Source organism: Sus scrofa, chromosome 8, assembly GCF_054392235.1.
Source record: "Sus scrofa isolate SSC_HxYL_T2T_F1_AM1 chromosome 8, Sscrofa_HxYL_maternal_Yorkshire_Landrace_v2.0, whole genome shotgun sequence".
NCBI classification, from domain to species: Eukaryota; Metazoa; Chordata; class Mammalia; order Artiodactyla; family Suidae; genus Sus; species Sus scrofa.
The window spans coordinates 41375119-41397178 of NC_139390.1; the positions used below are offsets into that span (position 1 = coordinate 41375119).

Sequence of the window (22060 nt, forward strand, 5' to 3'; positions counted from 1 at the left end):
CTCAGTAAGTTTCCTTAGAAGCATGCGGAACATCTAACATCACTTCGATCTTGGCCGTGCTTTTCAACCAGCAAAAGCAGCCTGAGGGCGTCTTCCCTTGCCACCAGATGGCATACTTGTGAATGGAGAGCTGATGGAAGGAAGGGGCTGAGGGTTCAAGTACAGGGAAGCTCCCAGATGGACAACGTTGAGGGGTCTGAGTAGGGAAATGCTTTGCAGCAGAGAATGAAGCCCGGGTGATTTGTCCAGGGATCCCGATAACAGTCAGAAAAGCAGAAAATGCAAATGCGACGGGAAAGGTGTGATCATACAGGTGATTTATTAGCACTGGGTTTGTCCATGTGGTTAAGACAGAAAGTTGAGGGCCTGACCAGGACCCCCAGGAGGAAACCATTCTCAAGAGCAGAGACAGGAAGGGGCCAAACCGCAGGTGAATCCACTCTGGCTGAAAGCCGTCAGAAAGGTGAACCAGTGAGGGGGTGGGGGGGTGGCGCGGCGTGACCCTGCCTCTCCAGGGAATGGCACCCCTGTTGGCGCTGGGACATCCCTTTCTAGCACTGGGGAGCCTGGTGACTCTCTCTTGCTCAGATGTGCATGAGAATGTGGGATCCCTCATGGGTCACGGCTCCTCTGTGCCCCAGATATTTTTCTGAAAAGAGCAGATGCAAAGAAAGAGGGGCTTAAAATTAGTGTTTCCACCCTGCCTCATGCATCGCATGGCCATAGTCATCAGTCCTTGAGGTCCAGCCTTCTCTGCTAGCCCTTCCTCTCTATCCCTGCCTCCCATTCTGTCCTTCCTTGTTGTTCTCCCCGGCCGCCGCCTCTGCGGATGCTCATCCCCCTGACTTTTCACATGAGCCCTCTGCGAGCTTGTGTGTCTTCCATTCTGCCATTAGCCACCACCCCTGGTGCTCGCTGATTCCAGGAGCCCTCCCTCCCCTGCGCCTCCCTCTTCCCACCCCCCTCCTCTCCCTGACTCAAGGCTCCTCTTCTCCCACATCTCACAACTGCAAATACTGTCAGACTGTGGTGGGACGGGTGTAAGTGAGGGCTGGGGGTTGGGGGTTCTCGTGTGCAGCCAGCGTTGTGAATGAGTGAGGCTGAGTTCTGTGACTCTCCACCCCTGCCCCCTCCCATCCGTGCCCAGTCCCACGTGCTGAAGACATCGGGGACTGGTTCTTTGTCCACGTCTGCTCCTCCACCTGCTAGAATCCTCTGAGATTCCAGCATCCATTCAGCAGTCGCTCTGTACCAGTCCAGCCTGGAATGTCCTGCTTCTCCTTTACCGATTGAGTCATCACTCCAGCCACCTAGAGCCCTGTCATTTCCTTCCCGGCCTCTCTATCATTTGTACTCTGCACTGCCTCTTTGAATGATTTCATGGACACCCGTGGCTAGCACCCCTTAACCACCCCTGCGTGCTGGCCAGTATGTCAGTGGCCCTGACCTCTCCCACATCCTCCTCGGTGTGTGGGACCTTCTAGCAGTCACCTGCTGGTTCAGATGCCCCTAAATTGGTTTTCCCCTCCTCCAGTCTGTGGGCACTCCACCTTCCCATCACTTAAGCCCAAAACAGGGGAGTCATGTCTTCCCTCCTTCCTCTGGCTTCCTCGCTGCCCAGATCCAGCCCATCCCGAGGCGTATTCCCCCATCTCTGCTTCCACCCCCACACCTCTGGCTTATGCTTTCCTCAGCTCCTGTCTCCCCACCGTTCTTGTTTCTAGTCCCCTACTCTCAGTACTCTGCTTCACTGCTCCCAAGGGGGTGTCCCCCTGCAAACACACACCAGTTGTTCTCCATCAGGACAGGCTCACCTCCTTATGACAAAGACCCTGCTGGGTCTCTAACCTCACACCCCAATGCTGCCGCAATGCTGAGTGGTACTGTGACTTCTAAGCACGCACCTCAATAGTTCTGTAACATTTGCTCTTGCGGTCCCCCAGCTGATAGACCTTCTCCTTGGCCACAGCCTGGCCAGATCACACACATCCTTTAATTTGAGCTCTAGGAAGCCTCTCTGACCTCTCCTGCCCTTTTTACCTGAGCTTGCTTCAGTATAGGGTCATTATCTGTGTTGAGTCCAGCCTCCCCACTGGGCTTCGGACCCCGGCTCTGTATTCTTGGTCCCCAGCCCCACCCAGGCCAAAGGGTAGGAGTTCAATTACCATTTCATCCATGAAGACAGGTTTCAGAAGTGCTGGCTTTGTTCCCGAGCTTTCTCTCTTTGCCACTAATGACTAACACTCCAGCTTTTCTTCTCTGTCCTTCGGCTCCCTTCTGTCAATGAGTTCATAATCTTTAGACCAACACTGAAAAATATGCTTAAGGAGCTGCCTTTTTTTTTTTTTTTTAATCATCTTTGCAACAGGAAGTCTGTTATTTTGTGATTTTAAATCGGCTTTCAAATGGCAGATCATTTTACAATGGCGTATTGTTATTTCTTGAAACTGTAAACTATCTTGAATATTGAAACAGATTTTGTATCATCACTAACTAAATATCCTGGACCTAATGTAGTACCTAGACTTGGCATGCAGAGAGAAAATTTCTTTTTTTATTTTTTTTGTCTCTTTGCTTTTTCTAAGGCTGCACCCACAGCATATGGAGGTTCCCAGGCTAGGGGTCTAATCGGAGCTACAGCTGCCGGCCTATGCCAGAGCCACAGCAACGTGGGATCTGAGCTGCGTCTGCAACCTACACCACAGCTCATGGCAAACCCACTGAGCAAGGCCAGGGATTGAACCCGAAACCTCATGGTTCCTAATCCGGATTCATTAACCACTGAGCCACGACGGACGGGAACTTACAGTTTCTTGTATTTTTAAATTTAAAAGAAATTTTAAATCCAAATTTACACTGTACCAAGTAATTGTCCCCCCCCCCCCCCCGAACATAGGAGTTTTACAGTGAAAGACATAAAGGATAATAAGGAGATTGTGTGACTTACTTATTATTTACCTCATGTCCAAACCATAGTAGTTTATTTTTTTTGTTTGTTTTTTTTAGGGCCACACCCTCGGCATATGGAAGTTCCCAGGCTAGGGGTTGAGTCAGAGCTACAGCTACTGGCCTGCACCACAGCCACAGCAATGTGGGATCTGAGCCAGGTCTGCGAACTACACCAGAGCTCATGGCAACACCAGATCCTTAACCCGCTGAGCGAGGCCAGGTGTTGAACCCACATCCTCATGGATACCAGTCGGGTTCACTGTTGCTGAGCCTTGACAGGAACTCCTGGAGTAGATTTTAACAATGAGTTCTACTCAGTTGAGTACTTTAAATCTCCATATTACAAGATTAAAGATACATCTGAACTTTTTCTCTTACCCAGAAAATCCTTTGGAAGTAGTAGGCTTGTGAGTTGGAATTGATGTGATCCATTTAGGACTGTTCTCAAATTTGTCCCTGGAGGTGCTTTTAAAGGTTGGAGGTTGTAGGGATTTGGGTGGTGCATTTGGGAATCTGTAGTTGCAAAGTAGTTCAGTTTCTCTGAAAGCTCTTTTTTTCCCTCTTCCTGAAAAGTGTATTTGATTTTTCTATTTTATGCAAGGTGATACAATATAAAACAATATTTACAGTTATCTATCATTGAGTGAAATTAACTTCTTAGAAGGTTGGTAGTGAGCATACTCTAAATCAGGAAAACTGCCCTGTAGGATGTCCTAGATTATCTTCCCCTGTCCTGCATGTCTGCTTTTTGTTTTTTTGGTTTTTTTGTTTGTTTGTTTTTGTCTTTTTGCCATTTCTTTGGCTGCTTCCCGCGGCATATGGAGGTTCCCAGGCTAGGGGTCCAATCGGAGCTGTAGCCACTGGCCTACGCCAGAGCCACAGCAACACGGGATCTGAGCCGCGTCTGCAACCTACACCACAGCTCACGGCAACACCGGATCGTTAACCCACTGAGCAAGGCCAGGGATCGAACCCTCAACCTCATGGTTCCTAGCTGGATTCGTTAACCACTGCACCACAACGGGAACTCCTATTCTGCTTTTTGTTTTGTTTTGTTTTGTTTTTTTTAGGGCCACACCCACAGCATGTGGAAGTTCCCAGGCTTAGGGGTTGAATCAGAGCTATAGCTGGCCTACACCACAGCCACAGCAACACCAGATCTTAGCTGCTGGATCCTTAACCTACTGAGTAAGGCCAGGGATTGAACCTTAGGGATACTAGTCAGGTTTGTAACCTGCTGAGCCACAATGGGAGCTCCCCCCCCCCTTTTTTAATTTGTTTATCACCTTTCAGAATGTTAATTTTATTTGCATTGGATTTGTCTCCTACACAAAGCTGAGTTTCCCCATCAGTATCCAGTTCACTGCCATGGTAATAACCATGTAATAGATGCATGTGGACACAAGAGACTTCTTCATGGCTCTGGTGGCGTGATCTCACTTCAGTGGGATGGGGGCCTCGCCGGGACCCTGCGTGGTGTGGCTTCCTTCAGTTTGTGTCCTGATCCACAGTCGGTTCGTAGTCTCCTCCCGCTGGCCAGTAGCATTTTTTAGGACTCGTGTGGTTTTTCACTGAGCTCATACCCCCCTCCCCCAACTTGATTCTATTTCCAGGATATTCTACTTGTTTTTAAGGCCTCAGGGGTGTTGTGGGCAATTACTGGGATCCTTCCATCTTGGTTTTTATCCAGTGTATCCCTGTGGGGATATAAAAGTATGTCAGAAACAGTAGGCTCTACAAATCATTAGCTTTTTTTTTTTATTACGAATTGTGGTTGAACAGTATGTGAGCCAAAGGGTCAGTGAACACCAATGGAGCTGTGAGTTTTGCCTTTGTCACAGCTCTACTTCCCCAAAACTAGAGTAGGTTTCCCTGCGTGGGTTTTCTTCCCCTCCATTATTTTGCCTGGTTCCTTATATTTGTGTACACAGAGGAGAGGATTTTGAAATAACTTCCTTACTTTGAACCCCAGTGATAAATTTGTAGCTTTAGACATTTGTGAAGGGGTATAAAGCCTGAGGCGGATGGTGGAGACTTGAGGTTGAAGTAACAGTGATGGTTGACAACCGTCTGATCATCACTCAAGGTGAGTGGGGGGCACCCCTGTTCAAGCAGGCAGCGCCCCCGCCCCTTAGACAGGTCATTAAGCACCTTCTACCATGGAAGCCCAGTCTGGCCTCTGAAGAAGTAGTCTTTTCATCCACAGAGCACAGAAAATGCAGATCTACCTTGAGTGCTTCATTTTTGCTGATGGAAGGAAAAATGGATAGCTTTGTCCTTTTTGGTGGAGAAGCAGAGCCCTATCTTTGAGTTTGGGTTGACTGATGGGAGTCTTCTGGCAGCTCTCTTGCTGATACACCACACCCACTGTGCAAGGTCTGCAATTTCTAATTTTGGTTTCCTTCAACGTAGTGCTCAGCCTAGTGAGACAGAAAGCAGAATCCTCCTCCAATCTTCGAATATCTCACGCACACTTACCTTGAAATACCTATAATCTTTTTGTCAGTTGAGCCACCCTTAAAGAGTGTTGTCTAATTGTCAGAGAATCAACAGCTCCCCCCAACGCATACTCAGATTTCATCGATTTTTCAGAACAAGTACTTCGTTTTTATGTGCAGAACAGTGTCAGGTCCAACTTCCATAAACAGGCTTGAGAATAAATCCAGAGGACTCAGGTGGCGTGAGGAGAAAAGCAAAGAAGTACAGGGAAAGAACTGTACCCTTGAGTAGTCATGTCTCTTGTGCAATGGTCAGTGCGGTTTAAAACTTGTAGGTGATTTAGCCTAGAGGGTTCAAAGAGCTTCTGCTGTGAAGGCCTGCTTTGTGTATAAGGTAGGAGAGAGATGAGGAGAAAGACCCTGTTTGGGCCCCCAAGCATAGCTGTATGGAACAAATAAAGATAATAATTGCTTGATTTTTTTTTTTTTTTTTTTTTTGGTCTTTTTAGGGCTGCACCCGTGGCATATGGAGGTTCCCAGACTAGGGATCTAATCGGAGCCGTAGCTGCCAGCCTACACCAGAGCCACAGCAACGCCAGATCTGAGCCTCATGTGTGACCTAAACCACAGCTCATGGCAATGCTGGATCCTTAACCCACGGAGTGAGGCCAGGGATCGAACCCGAAACCTCATGGTTCCTAGTCTGATTTGTTACCTACTAAACCACGACGGAAACTCCAATAACTGATTGATTTTTAATGATGTGATTTTAAGGTAAACTTGGGAGCCTCATAGAGGTCAGAGTGGTCAGATAAGAAAGAGTCAAGGTAGCTGAGAAAGTTTGAGGCTTCACCTGGGCCTTGAAGAATTACTGATTTTTTAAAAAATGTATTAAAATTGTGGTAAACTATACATAAGACAAGGTGTACTATTCTGAAATATTTAACTCAATGTCATTGAAGTACATTCACAATGTTGTGCAACCGTCCCCATGTCCATTTCCAGGACTTTTTCTTTCTTTCTTTCTTTATTTTTTTTTTCTTTTTAGGGCCACACTTGTGGCATATGGAGGTTCCCAGGCTAGGGGTCGAATCGGAGCTACAGCTGCCGGCCTACACCACAGCCACAGCAACGTCAGATCCGAGCCGTGTCTGCAACCTAAACCACTGCTCACGGCAATGCCGGATCCTTAACCTAGTGACTGAGGCCAGTGCTCAGATCCGCATCCTCATGGATACTAGTCAGATTCATTTCTGCTGCAACACAACAGGAACTCCATGGACCTTTTTTTTTCTTCTTTTTTTAAAATCATTCTAAACAGAAACTGTACCCTTTAAACAATAACAATAACTCTTCATTCCTCCCTCTCCCTAGCCCTTGGTAACCTCTGTTCTACTTTCTATGAAATTGCCTATTCTTGGTACCTCATATAAGTGGAATCGTGCAATATTTATCCTTTCGTGTCTATCTTATTTCACTTAGCATGATGTTTTCAAAGTTCATCCATGTTGTGGCACATATCAGAATTCCATTCCTTTTTATGGGTGAATAATATTCTGTTGTATATATATATATATATATATATATATATATATATATATATACACACACACACACACACACACACACACACACCACGTTGTGTTTATCCATTGATCTGCTGATGGACAGATTGAGTTATTTCCACCTTTTGGCTGTTTTTTTTTTATTTAATTATTTATTTATTTATTTTTTTTTACCTTTTGGCTGTTGTGAGTAATGCAGCTACGAACACTGGTGTACATGTATCTGTCTGCATCCTTGCATTCAATTCTTTTGGGTTTGGTTGAATTTTGAACTAATCAAAGAAGTCTATAGAGGACATGTTGGTATTTACCCTGAATTGTTAAGATTTCTCTTTTTTTTTAATGGCTGCACCTGCTGCATATGGAGGTTCCTGGGCCAGGGATTGAATCTGAGCTGCAACTGCAGCATAAGTTGCAATGCCAGATCCTTTAACCCACGGTGCAGGGTCAGGGATTGAATGCATACCTCCACAGTGACCTGAGCTGTTGCAGTTGGATTAACCCACTGCCACAGCAGGAACTCCTGGGGGGCTCATTAATTACCACGTGTTCAGAAAATTGAAAGCAACTCTTAATATTTTTGTGAGCCAGACATAATTAGGGAAGTGTCATTTATAATGCAAAGAGTTCTGGTGTAGATAAAACCCAGTTCAGCCAACGTTTGTTGAGAACTTGCAATATACCAGACATTTCAAAATGTATAATTCCAGAGCAGTTTCAAAGCTCAGTTGGAATAACTTACTGATATTGATTTTTAAATACAATAAAGGTGTGTATGTGTGTATTTGGAGAAAAGAGAATAAATAATATCCTCAGTCCCACTCTAATATAAGCTCTATGTTCATTTTATAGTGTGAGTTTGAGGGCTGAACTTGTAAATAATTTATTTTGAAAATAAAGTCCTGAATGCTTCTGGTAGTGATTATTTTAAACATTTATTTTTTAAGACTCTAGAAGTAAAGCCTAAAGTAATGAGCTCAAATTTGGAGGCTCAGTTTTGGGTGGTATTCCATAGTCATTTTCATGGATGCATTCAGCTGCTCCCTTTTCCTAGTGGAGCAGCAGAATAGACACTTACTCTCTTTTAGGGATAGGTCAGGAGACTCTTGACATCTGTTATGGGGGCTGGGTGTTTTGGAACCTGTCCTTCCTCCAATCTTTTATATGTTCAGGAGTTGAAGGGAATCTTTTTATGAGTATGCCAGGGGGAGAAGTACCATTTAGGATGCTTAGAATGAGGGCCCCAAGACCTTGAATTAGGTAGAGGAACTAAGGTCTGGATGGAAACCACTGCAGTGCATCAGTAGTGGGTGAAGGGGCTGGACATGTTGGAGGGTTTAGTGGGGACAGGTGATCATGATCTGGAGTGTTTAGGGAACAGCAAGCAGAGAGATGGGCATGGCGAGCAATGAAGCGTGTTTGCAGGATCCTTAACTTCAGAGTCTGTTTGATTGGAGATGCCAGTTGAGTCCAGAGGAAACAGCTAGGAATTCATCCCAGGGAAGTATTTTGTAAGCAGTACATGATAATCGGTGTTAGCTGCCTCTGCCTCTGTGTGGGTTTTTGAGGCTGGGAGTAGGGTTGTTGAAAAGGTGGTGTTTTAGGCTGGTGGATCTTGGGGTTATGAGGGAGGATGATTTGGGGGTGGGGTGAGCAGAAGCTGGAGACATCTTTCAGGAAAGGATGTTGTGTCTGTGACGTCGAGTGGCTAGTCTGCGGGTAGGGCAGCAGGAGTGGGAAGGCGGACAAGGATGTGTGGCAGAGGCTCTGGGGAAAGGTTGCTATGATTTGCTGCCAAGGAGGGAGAAGTTGGGCAGAAATCTCTTTGGGAAATGATGGAACTCTTCACATCCATAGGAAGTGAGTAAGCAGGACTGCTTGGAGGGAAGATAAGAGATTCTGTTTTTAGAATAATTGTGTCTGGTGTTTACTATGTGTTTTCTATGTGCCTGCACCCTGTTCCGAGTGCTTTACATAATAGCTTTATGAAGTTGGTGCCTACTTTCCAGAGGAGGAAACTGAGGCAGAGGTGATTAGTTACTTCCAAGGATTACGCACTCAGTGGCAGAGCCCGGGTGCAGAGCTAAACAGTCTTTTTCTTTTTTTTTTTTTTTTTTCTTTTTTTCTTCTTTCTTTTTTTGTCTTTTGTTGTTTTTAGGGACACACCTGTGGCATGTGGAGGTTCCCAGGCTAGGGGTCGAATTGGAGCTACAGCTGCCAGCCTACACCACAGCCATACCAGATTCGAGCTGCTGTCTGCCACCTACACCATAGCTCAGGGCAACGCTGGATCCTTAACCCACTGAGTGAAGCTAGGGATCGAACCTGCAACCTCATGGCTCCTAGACGGATTGTTTCTGCTGCTCCATGACGGAAACTCCGCTAGACAGTCTTAAGAGCCAAGCTCTTACCGCATTGCTTCACTATAATAACAAACATTTATTACAAATTGTCCAGTCCTTGCATATATTTATCACATGTGGTTCCCATAAGAACATTGTGAAATGAGGGTATTTCTGTCATCATTGAGGTGACAGATCTCCAGAAATCAGCCATATTTTTCCACCAGATTGTAATACATACATAACCCCTCATGCGAAAATTGAATCAATTGAAATGTATTGCAATCTAAATTCTTCAAGAACTTTTAGATTGAATTTACCGTCGACATCGCTCACGTTGACTTGAAAGGACTCCTTTTTAAAAGAGGACAAATAATTGAAAGAACAGTGTCTCTGTTTACTGCTGTACCCATTTTCATTATTTAATGCTCTGTATGACTTTAAAAATATTTGCTACCACTTCCTTGCAATAATATTCTGGCTCCTCTCTTTAGACGCTGAGCCACGTGGGCACACACAGTCTGTAGCAGTTCTGTTGTTGGTACTTAGTAACATTTGATGATTATAGTTGACCTCTTGTATCTTGTGTGAATCAAGGCTGCTGAGCGTCTTCTGACCTGGGACATCATGTACTTTGTACTTTGTGTGACATCATGGAACCAGAGTCCCTGACCATGGTTGGAAGATGCCCAAATATTTGTCTGGATAACAGACTGGAATTGAGACTGATACACACCCTCAGGGGCAACTTCATCACTTCTTTAGAGAACCCTTGCTCTGTCCCTCTCCATGGATTCTGTTTCCTCTATCTTCTCATGTCAAAGGCTTCCTTTTTTTTTTTTTTTTTTTTTTAATTTTAAACCTTATTTGACTACAGATTTATTTCTGTGCTTTCTCTTGCCACAGCTCTCCAAGGAGAGGGCTACATTTGCAGCCTTTAACTTTGAAGCCAACAGAACTGCCCACTCCACTGACACTGGATTTCCTGCGGTGTCTTTCTAACCACATCTGGGGACCTGGGTTCGTTCCTTTTGATCTTCCCAGCATCTGCCCTAGAATCCACCCACCTTCTCTTTGAAACCTTCTGAGGTGTGGCCTTCTTTGCCCCTCTAGCCTCTCCCCTTCCTTGGTGGTGGTCTCATTTTTTTTTTTTTTTTTTAATCTCTCTTGACTCTGCCTACCCCCTCTTAGCGGGAAGAGCTCTCCAAGAATGGTACACACGGTGTCCCTCTTTTTTCCACAAACTCTTTCCTTGGATTATTTGATTCTGTCTTTGAACCTCACAGGTATGGCTCTTCCTCCACCATCTGAATTTTGGGTCGTCAGGTGAGAAGTCCATTTACTGCCCAGATAGCACCAGGGAGCAGGTCCCTTGCTCTCCCATCCCTGTCCCTTTCTGACCATGTGTCCATCTCTGCTGCCATCTTGAACTTGGGGAGAGGCTTCCACTGTGGCTGACTCTTGCTGCCTCTGCCTCCCCCCAACCCCCGCTCCTTCCTCCACCTGGCTTCGATGGCTTTTTCCTCCTCTTTCAGAAGCCATGTTAAGTCTTGTCTCTGACCTTGTATTGTAGATGGCGCACAAATCCCAGGCACATGAACCGTTCCCTCCATGATCCTGCAGCAGTGTTTGCAAGCTCCCTAGGGAGCTCAGTTATCCTGCTGCTCCAACCCACCTCACCTAGCCCGGGTCCGAGTCGACCTTTTGTGTTTTTCGTGGCACTGTAACCATTACCGTGCTCTTCTCGACAGTCTTTGCCTCTTTGGTCTCAAATCCTTACTGTGGGTTCTATGGCTTTTGCCTACCTGAGGACCAGAGCTTTTCGCTGGTCTTTGTTGAATCCGGTTGGTCTCTAGTATCTCACTGTGCGTGAGTGTTTCTGTGGCATCTAATCTATGGTACAGAGCTGTCTTCTCTTTGGCCTCTTCTGATGGTGTGAAAGTCCAGCCCCTTTCTTTTTCTTTAGCCCAAAGCTGTATCTATGTTTCGTTATTCTGACTTTGAACACTGTGTACTTTAAGCTCTGGTGTGTAAGGACCCTGGGTCCCACCTGTGGATTTTTTTTTTCCCCCAGCACCTCCTGAGATGCTTTTGCAGATCACAAGTAACGAACAGATTCTTGCCTTCATGCAACGGATGCATGCATGCACAAATGAATGGCTGAGTTGGCCACTATGAATTTTCTAAGGTTCAAGTTTCATATTCAGAGTCTACAGTTTGTATCTTCTTTTTCTTCTTTTTATTTACTATTATTTTTTAAAGTTCCATTGAAGTATAGTTGGTTTACAGTGTCATTACAGTCTGTTTCTTTAAACTAGTTTCCTGTGCAGGAAACCTCTTACGGCATGAGGTTGATCAGACTTCAGCCCAACCTATGCCCTGAAATATCTTATGGTCTGATCATTAAGATTTTCATTTTCCGCCTTACTGTTTGAAAGGTATAGTACTCCTTTTAATGACCACCACCACATAAGGAGAATTGCATAGAAATAACTGAATTCACAAAGCTTCATGAAAAACCCAAGCTATGTCTATTCAAGGTCATGTACATTTTTGCCAAGAGAGACAGGCTGACAGTGTTTTTGTTTTTTTTTTTTAATAGTGTGAGATTTTGTTTTTGTTGTTTCTAAGCTGGATGTCAGCATGTCAGTATCATTGCTGTGGCCCATCATCAGAGGGGAAACTTGACCCCACTGTATGTTTAACCCAGAGAAGGCCGGGGCATCCAGCGAGTCTCGGCTTGCATACCAAGGGTGACCCTCAGGATGAATTGAGGGTTGCGGAAAATAACTTAATTTTCTAGATGAACTTAGGAAACTTTACACAGAACCCTTGCACCATAAATAGCTGGACAGCTTTGTCCTATTTTTATTGTCGAGTACACAGAAGATGGAAATCAATATTGGAAGAAATGCTTTATTTCGCCAGAGAAAAAGATCATGTTCAACACGATTTTCCTCTTTCTTGGCAGGCTCTTCTCAGCCATCTGTGAGTCCAGAGGAACTGTCTCCACCATCCATCCATCCAGCAAAATCAGAGTTAATCGTCAGTGCTGGCGATGAGATTAGGCTGTTCTGCACCGATCCAGGATCTGTCAAATGGACTTTTGAGACCCTGGGTCAGCTGAGTGAGAATACACACGCAGAGTGGATCGTGGAGAAAGCAGAGGCCATGAATACAGGCAATTATACATGCACCAATGAAGGCGGTTTAAGCAGTTCCATTTATGTGTTTGTTAGAGGTAAGTGCTCGGCTTTCTTTGATGCTATGCTTGGGGAACTTTAGCTCCTGTCCTTAATTATGGATGACATATAGATGGCTGAGTCATAGAGAGAATATTACCGGCGGGGTCTAGAAAGCTTAAAACAAAATTTGCTTTGTTCATTCCCCCCTCATCTTTCGATACATGCTGGCGAAGGTCCGTAAGGTGGTGATGCTCTTCTAATGAGATTGCGGTGTGGTTGGCCCGTTTGTCCTGGTGATGTGAGTAAACCCTGTGAATAAATTAGGCCCTTTGGGAAGGCGGCATTTTAATGCCTGCAGATTCCAGATACTCCCACTTAGTAAAAACACTTCAGGGAACTAAAGGCCTCAGCAGACCCACACTTCAAAAGAATCGACCCACTTTGAGGGAGTGAATTCCAGTCAGCTAAGCTCCCCATGTCTTTCCTAGATTCTTAATAGAAGGCAGTTCATTCATTTAAAAAATCGTGACCTCCTAGAAACAAAAGGAAAATGGGATCTTTGGGTTTCTAGACCTCATTTCCTGCAATGAATTCAGTGATTCATCTGCATTTGTGTTTTTCATATCCTGGCCAGGAGGAGGTTTCCTGGAGGGTCAGGTGGCGGGGAGGGGAAGGGGAGGGCGGAGTCTCTTTTTGTTGATGTAAAAATTGAAGCCTTTCACGCTTAAGAGACATACCCAGGTTCTAGGAGGAGAACTAGTTTCAGTTCCAGTCCTGGGTTGGGACCTGGCTTGAGGTTATCATTGCAATCTCATCCATGGCATGGCAGAAGAAGACTGAATACAGTTATCCTAGATGGTCCTTCTGAGTAGCCTCTAGGGTCATAGTTCCTCACTGCAACTCTTGGATAAGATCACCTGCTCTGTCTTCCTTATGTAATTGTTATCAAGGAGACAGAACTGTGCCAATTCTAGCTCTATCAAGGGTTGGCAGACTTGACTCTCAAGTTTGCTCCAAAGAAGGTTGCCTTCCCCAAAAAAAAAAAAAAAAAAAAAAAAAGGGATTTCCGGTTATGGCTCAGCAGAAATGAATCTGACTAGCATCCATGAGGATGTAGGTTCGATCCCTGGCCTCGCTCAGTGGGTTAAGGATCCGGCATTGCTGTGAGCTGTGGTGTAGGTCACAGACGAGGCTCTGACCCTGTGTTGCTATGGCTGTGGTGTAGGCCAGCAGCTACAGCTCCGATTGGACCTCTAGCCTGGGAACCTCCATATGCCGCAGATGTAGCCCTAAAAAGACAAAAAAGAAAAAAAAAAAAAGAATGCTGCCTTGAAATGGACTCTGCCTCTCCTAAATTGACCTGTTACTCTTTCCTGGGCAGGAAGCTGAAAAACATAGACAGGTTGATAAGCCACAGCTAGCCTCTGGGTATGGTTCCATAATTGCTGAGCCAGCACGTGTTCTGTTCTTTGACCTTCAAAAAGGTACTCTCTGATTTCCAGGTGGTAATGAAGTATCATTCTGCTTATTAATAGGATGGGTAGACCTCAGAATAAAAAGGGAAACAGCTGCATTAGCCAGAGCAGTCTCACAGAGCTCACAGATTTCCTGCGTGAAGAAGTCATTCTCAATAACTTAGAGCTATACTTAATTATCACAGATTTAAGACATTTGGATGCTTCAGTAATTTATCTTACAGCAGTGGAGAAGAAAATCAGGGCATTGTTATAGGAACTCGGCTCAAGTGACTGAGAAAGCATAGATGGAAAAATAACCAACTATAGCCTCGAACCGTATTTCAGCCACTATGAGATCATTTATTTGCAGAATAAATTAGCAAGGCTGGGATGTGCATACTTTTTTGGAAAACTCAAAATTGGTCAGAATTGTGTGCTAAGTGTGTTTCAGTTGTGTCATTGATTTTTGTGTACCAGCTGATTTCCAGATGAGAAGGACAATTAAAAAACATTTTAAGCGCACTCTGTTGGCCCAACCCTGTATCTGTACTGTCTTTACATGGTACAGGTGGCAGCATATTGTATATACGGACCGAGATTTGTATTTGCTTATATGCAAATTTGCTTATATACAAATACAACTCCAGCTCACGGCTGGTATCCCGGCATAATTGTTGTTGTTATTATTATTTTGTTTGTTTGGTTTTTTAGGGCCACACCCACGGCATAGGGACATTCCCAGGCAAGGGGTCGAAGTGGAGCTGCAGCCACCCGCCTACGCCACAGCCACATCTGTGATCCACACACAGCTCACGGCAACTGGCATAATTATTAATAGTACCCCCCCTGCACTCACAAATGCTCTGGTTTAGTTTAGACCATCGAGGATTTGCCATAGCATTTCTGAAACTCATAAGCTCCTCTTGTGCATATGAATTTATTTGGTTTCCAGGAGTTATATTTATACATATCTTTCAAGGAATATGAATAGATGGAGGCCCATGTGTTGTTTGTACTGTGTGGTCTCCTGACAGTTTTCTGATTCTATTCAGAAGCTAGAAGATCGAGGAGACTGGGAACTCTGAAAAGAGGCCCACCCAGAGGGATTAGAAGAAGAGCGCCTTTCCTTGACTTGACTCTCTCTTTTTTCAAATAAATTTTATGGCTGTATCCATGGTATGTGGAAGTTTCCGAGGCCAGGGGTTGCATCCAAGCTGCAGCTGCACCACAGCAGGTGCAGCAACACCAGATCCTTTAACTCACTGCACTGGGCTGGGGATTGAACCCACCTCTGTAGCGACCCCAGCCGCTGCAGCTGGATTCTTAACCCACTGTGTCACAGCAGGAACTCCCAGCCTGGCTTGTTCTTAGACCCATGTCCTTTGGAGAATTAACCTGTTGTGGAAAAAAAGAGACTGTTATCATGAACTATTTGCAGAGTTTTAAGAGCTCAGGTTGTGCTATCAGTCACACCAGGGTTTGAGTTTTGTCCAACTCCCTTAAGGGGAGTTGAGTTTTTGGAGACTTTATAGTTTTTTATCTGTAAAATGGTGGTAATGATAGGGCCCATCAGATTGGGATGGGTTTTTTTTGGTCTTTTTTTTTTTTTTTTGCTTTTTAGGGCTGTACCTGCCACATATGGAGGTTCCCAGGCTAGGGGTTGAATCGAAGCTGCAGCTGCTGGCCTACACCACAGCCATAGCAATGCCAGATCCAAGCCGCAACTGGGACCTACACCACAGTTCACAGCAACACCGGATCCTTAACCCACTTAGTGAGGCCAGGGATTGAACCCGCATCCTCATGGATCCTAGTCGGGTTCGTTAACCACTGAGCCACGATGGGAACTCCCCGATAGGGGTCTTTTGAGGATTAAGTGAGACAGGTAAAGTGTGTAAGGGTCCAAGCTTTAGGGCCTGACACGTGGAAAGTGTTTACTACGTGTTGCCTCTTGTTGGTATGATTCCGATGACATGTTGCCTCTTGTTGGTATGATTCCGATGAATTCTACCTTTGCTTGCAAAGACTCAACCAGCAGTCATTTGAGCCACTAGGAATTGTTATTCTGTAAGGCAGCACTTTATTTTACTATTTATTTATTTATTTTGTCTCTGCCTTTTCTTGAGCTGATCCCTTGGCATATGGAGGTTCCCAGGCTAGGGGTCCAATCGGAGCTGTAGTACCAGCCTATGCCAGAGCCACAGCAATGCGGGATCTGAGCCTCGTCTGTGACCTACACCACAGCTCACGGCAATGCTGGATCCTTAACCAACTAAGCAAGGCCAGGGACCGAACGCGCAACCTCGTGGTTCCTAGTCAGATTCGTTAACCACTGCTCCACGACAGGAACTCCAGCATTTTAGATTTTTATCACATGTTTTCAGTGTCTGTGACCGGCCATTCAAACTCCTGATTGTTGATATGCTGCAGATCCTGAGAAGCTTTTCCTCGTCGACCCTCCCTTGTATGGGAAGGAGGACAATGACGCGCTGGTCCGATGTCCTCTGACGGACCCAGAGGTGACCAATTACTCCCTCACGGGCTGCGAGGGGAAACCCCTTCCCAAGGATTTGACCTTCGTCGCGGACCCCAAGGCCGGCATCACCATCAGAAACGTGAAGCGCGAGTATCATCGGCTCTGTCTCCACTGCTCCGCCAACCAGGGGGGCAAGTCCGTGCTGTCGAAGAAATTCACCCTGAAAGTGAGGGCAGGTACGAGCTCTTGCTGGCTTGCTTCTGGGAGCTGGCATATCCGCTGATCTAAAAGTAGACATCTCTCTTCTCACTGGTCCATGTTTGTATGTCACTTGGATAGCCGCTCTGGTCTTTTCCCCCAGCTTCAAGATAACGCCAGCTGCTCATGAGTTCTTTATTTCACAGTCCCTGTGCCATGTGACTGGTCTACTATGCATGGGCATTTAAGGACATCCTGGGGACAGTATTAAACCTGCTGTCATCAGGACATCCCAAGGTTTCATAGAATTGCAGAGTGTTTCTTCCAAGAGAATCTCCTGGGAAAGCCTTAGTTTTGCTGTTTGAAAAGATTACCATCTAGATGATTGACTCCTTGACTTCCTATTGATCTGTGGATTGACTTGCCCCCTCGGCGGTTTTAATTTTAATGCCTTCTCGGACTGCTCCCAATCGGAGGAGGGAGGCACCAGCTGACAGTGAACCTCGTTATTCACGCAGCATTGGGTAGAATATTGGGTTCCTGGAGGAGATCTAGATTTTGGTTACTTCAGAGGTCACCTGATTCAACACCAGTTGGCCTTTAGCTACTGAGTCGTGATTTAGGCTTTTGAGAAAGGATGCTCGTTGGAATTAAAGAAAGCTCGATTATTGAAAACCTGTGATTTTACAAAACAGGCAAAATGGCATTTTTTACGGCACGTGGGCAAGATGTCTGGTTCACAGAATATCATTGGGTATTAATCACATCCTTACGAAACCATCAAGAGACGCAGAGATGCAGGCCACTTCACTGTCACAGGGCTTCTGCCTGGTTCGAGACAGCCTTATTCAGAAGCATTACAATCTCAGAATAGACTTCCTTTTTCGCTCTGTGTTCAGGAACTTACTTGAGGGCTGCACAGTTTAATTGCTGCCTTCTTCAGATATGCGAGTCATACGAGTGGGTTTGTACCTTACTTTGTATTTTATTCGAAAGGCCATACAGTGAGCTGGGCACTGCTGAGGAGAAAGTGCTAAGTGAAAATGTCAGGCTGTCACATGGCCAGTTATTTGAGGGTGCGTGTTTTGTTTTCTTCCAGCCATCAGAGCTGTACCTGTTGTGGCTGTGTCCAAAGCAAGCTACCTTCTCAGGGAAGGGGAGGAATTTGCCGTGATGTGCTTGATCAAAGACGTGTCTAGTTCCGTGGACTCCATGTGGATCAGGGAGAACAGCCAGGTGAGCGAATCGCTTGCATTGCTCTTATTGGTGTAAAAATGTGTGGGACGTTTGAAGGTTTTTTCCTTTAAAATAATCTATTTTTTTTAAAATTGAGGTATAGTTGCTTTCATACAGTGTTGTGTTAATTTCTGCAGCACAGCAAAGTGATTCTGTTGCACACACACACATATATACATTCTTTTTCATACTCTAAATGAGTCTATTAATTGTCTTGGGGACAGCTCAGCTGGTGTGTCAGTCAGAGGCGGGACTGTCTGGAGTGTGCTGAAATGTGTATTTCCCTCGCTCACGGCACCGTATGTGGATGTGTACATTCACGATGAGTAACAAAGAAACGTCAGTTTATAAATTTATTTTGCAAAAACCCAAGAGAAAACTTCAGACTTGTTATTCCTCCATGCTGTTTCTTTGAATGACTTTGTGGGGAACCTTTAAAAAATTAACGGTTAACTACCTAACCCCCTGGATTTTTACAACTCTTAGGGAAACTATCCAGGCTAGAAGATTTCAGTGAGAAGTGTTGCCCATTTTTTTTTTTCCTTTCATATTAAAAAAAAAAAAAATGGCCTCAGATACTAACCAGGAAGCCCTTCCTTCCCCAGCAGAACAGTCTATCCATTTGAGAGATGGATTTCTTTTGGTGTGGATCTGATTTCCTCCTTTGAGGCTGGTTACCTGAGATCAGGTTGCTAATGGTTTTCTATTTGTTTTAGCTGCTATTAATAAAATGATAATCTTTAATCTGAAACATTTGGTCTTGTTTAGGTTATCATTCATTGAACAAATGCATATTGAATGACTCTATGCCAGATACTGCGTTTGGCATATCTTAAAATTGAATAAATTTTAGCCTGTCGTAGTTGAAGTTTCCCCCCCTTCTCTAAATACTCACCTTAATAGCAAGGTCTTTAAAATGTCCACTTTCTCTCATACTTTGCTTTAAGGTTCCCATTGACTGAGTTTTGCATAATTTTTGTTGGAATGATCTTGGCCATCTAGTGGATTTGCTATCACGGTAGTTTTCTTTAGTACACACATGGGTATTATACTGGAAAAAAGAAATATTTCCTCTTCCTCCTGTTCCTGCTCTATATGCAACATTGGCAATTTCATTCCTATTCCGAGAGAGAATCCTTTGCTAAGCAAGTAACCATAGTAATTAGCATAATGCAAAGCATTCTGATGGTATTTGTGTCGACCTGTGATGATACTACCTTGCTAAGTGGAGCCCACCATTGACCAGGAGGATGGAACCGATGGCTCAGAGAAACACATTCTACTTTTCAGATCATATAACCTAATAAAAACAATAGCTTGCGTATGGATTTTTGACTAACCTTACGGAACACAATCCCATACTAACTGCCTTTCTGTGATCCTTCATTTCAGATGAGAGAAGAATTTAGGCTGTGTGTGTGTATCTGAGCCTCTGCGTAACTTGAAAATTAGCCTTTTTGAGACGAGAAATTAAATTGCCCCAGGCAGTTTTGTTCTGAACTAATTTTCCCAGGAGCCCTGCATGCCATTCCCAATTAATCCACTGGCATTGGGAGATAAGCCTTCAGTGTTGGGAGCCCTTTGGGGAAATCCCAGTATGCACCTCCAAGGGTTAAGGCAAACCAAATCACGTGCAAACAATATGGAACGTGTGACTTGCAGATGGGGCTCGTGGCTGTGTGCCAGAGTTCATCCATGAATCTTTTATTGAGATCCTTTGGCTTAATTTGGAATACTTAGCACGGCTAACAGCACTATCAAATTATTTAAAAAATCCATAGTATCAGATTTGGATCATTTAGAAAAAGTTAACTCACAATGAAATTTAGAGTAACATGACTATGGTAGAGTTTTTACATTTGTTTGTCTTAAAACATAAATAGTATTTTCAGTAATGAATCTCGGTTAGTTTTTCTAAGGCCTCTGAACCCTCATGTTTTTTCTCGCTTTTAATTATGATCTTTGACAGGATCCTAAATTATGGCCTTTGGGTTTGGGTATCAATGTTGCATCAATTATGAGCAAGTTATTCTTTCTGGCACCAATATGTTCATTGTCCTGTTTAGCCCCCTAAACAGAGACTCCAGGGATCTTGCAGGAACTAGAAGGAAGATACCGTCAGTCTAGAATAAAGTATGTGATCTGTCCATTGTCACTCTGCCTTTGCCGAGGAGAAGTCTATGACATGAAGGGCTGAAAGAGACCAGAGAAAAATGCCACCTCCCTTTTGCCTCTTGGTAACAATTGCTCTTAAGCAGTGACATGTCAGATTCCTGCCACTTATTAGAATACTCTCTTAGAAGGAAGTATCTTTAAATCCGCACAATGCTCCAAACTGGAAAGCCCTTTAAAGACCTACGTTCTCTCATTCCTTTTTTGAAACAAAAGCTGAGACTAGTGGCATTCTGGACTTGGCCAAGGTCTCACAGTTAACAAAGCAGGTTTCTCTTCTTTTTATTTCAAAGCATTCAACTTTGGTGGGCAGCTCTTATGTGTGCTTAGTTTAGTGTCAGAAAACTTCCCCCCCAAATAGAATAACATGAGAAAAAAAGAGGAATAGATGTAATTCCATCATTGTATTGCAGTGCTGTGCAATAGAAATAGAATGTGAGCCGCCTCGGTAATTTAAAATGTTTCTAGTAGGCACCTGACAGTAAAAAAAAAAAAAAAAAAATTGACTTTAATGTATTTTATTTAACCCAATGTATCCAAAATAGTTGATCATGTAATTAACATAAATATTATTAATAGGATATTTTACACTACTTTTTCATATTAAGTCTTTAAAATCTGGGACATATTTTATTTACAATACAGATCAATTGGGGCCTATCACCATTTAAGTGCTCAGCAGTCTCATGTGGTTAGTCCTTATAAATGCTGTATTGTTTTTCATGTTTTTCTCTGTCCCCATGCATATGTATTATCACATGGTCACCATGTTAAGGGACACTCATTTTATACTCTTGACATGAAATAAGCATTTTTCTTTCACGTATTCATAATTTTGATACCTGGTGTGTGCATTCAGGTGATCTCCAAGTTTTCACTGAAGTGAATACCTTGGAGCTTTTGTTTTCTTCGAAGTTGTCTCCTTGAAATGGATTTGCTGGTGTTGATCAGGAGTCCAAACATGCTTCCCAGCTGCTTTCCAGAAGGATTGTTCTGACTTACAGCACTGTCAGAATGGTCTGATGCTAACAGGTTCACCCCAGCCTGGCTAGTGAATCGCCCTTGATCTTATTCCATGTCAATACCAGCTTCTGTTGACTTTCTTTTTCTAGGGGCTTCTCCCCTTCCCCCCACTGTAATAAGAATGTGTTCATGTTACAGAAAATTTGGAAAATGCAGAAAGCTCTATGCCGCTCCCTTTGATCATTTCAGAGAATGGTTATGGTTCATATTATGTTTTTTTCCCAATGACATTTTCCATATAAGAAATCTTTCCATGTCTTATCTGCAGACACATATTAACAGTGGGGTGGTGATATCATAGGAGTAAATGCACAACCTTTTCTCTCATGCTTAAATAATTTGGGGTTTCGTCTTATATATATTATAGAGTTTGGAACTCCCTTTAATAGTTGGCATATTTCTAGACCCCCCCCCCCAAAAAAAGGGAGTTCCCATTGTGGCACAGAGGAAACAATCCGACTAGGAACCATGAGGTTGTAGGTTCAATCCCTGGCCTCACTCCATGGGTTAAGGATCCGGCGTTGCTGTGAGCTGTGATGTAGGTTGCAGATGCAGCTCAGATCTGGCGTGGCTGTGGCTCTGGCTGGTAGCTGATGGCTGGTGGCTGGTGGCTACAGCTCCAACCCCTAGCCTGGGAACCTCCATATGCCGCAGGTGTGGCCCTAAAAAGGTCAAAAGACAAAAAAAAAAAAAAAAAAAGTTGGCAAAATTCTGCTGGCTAAGAACTAAAGGATGAAGTGTCAAGTTAGTCTTAGACATTATAAGTCTGTTTTTATTCATAAAAATTATAGAAATGTTAATAACAGAACACAATTGTTATTAGTTTTCTTTCAATCACTTGGATATAGAATAGAAAAAATATGTGTGTGTGTATCAGGAACTATTGGTATAAGTATGCTGACTTGTAATACTTATATAGGAACTGTTAAAATTGGGCACTGTTAAAAAAATTTAGCACTGCAGAGATTTGGGAATTATGTATGCTATGGTTATTAAGAAATGAATTTTCATATTTTTTC

At 44.0% G+C, this 22060-nt stretch overlaps 1 protein-coding gene across 17 annotated transcripts in view; it reads left to right on the forward strand.

Moving 5' to 3' along the window:
• Positions 1-22060, forward strand: part of KIT (KIT proto-oncogene, receptor tyrosine kinase) — a 91532-nt gene that overhangs the window by 26803 nt on the left and 42669 nt on the right. For 16 of the 17 annotated variants that reach the window (XM_084970878.1, XM_084970885.1, XM_084970880.1 and 13 more), the window contains 3 exon segments: positions 12266-12535; positions 16367-16648; positions 17710-17846. In XM_084970878.1, the coding sequence (XP_084827004.1) occupies positions 12266-12535; positions 16367-16648; positions 17710-17846 (689 nt within the window). 17 annotated transcript variants of the gene reach the window in all.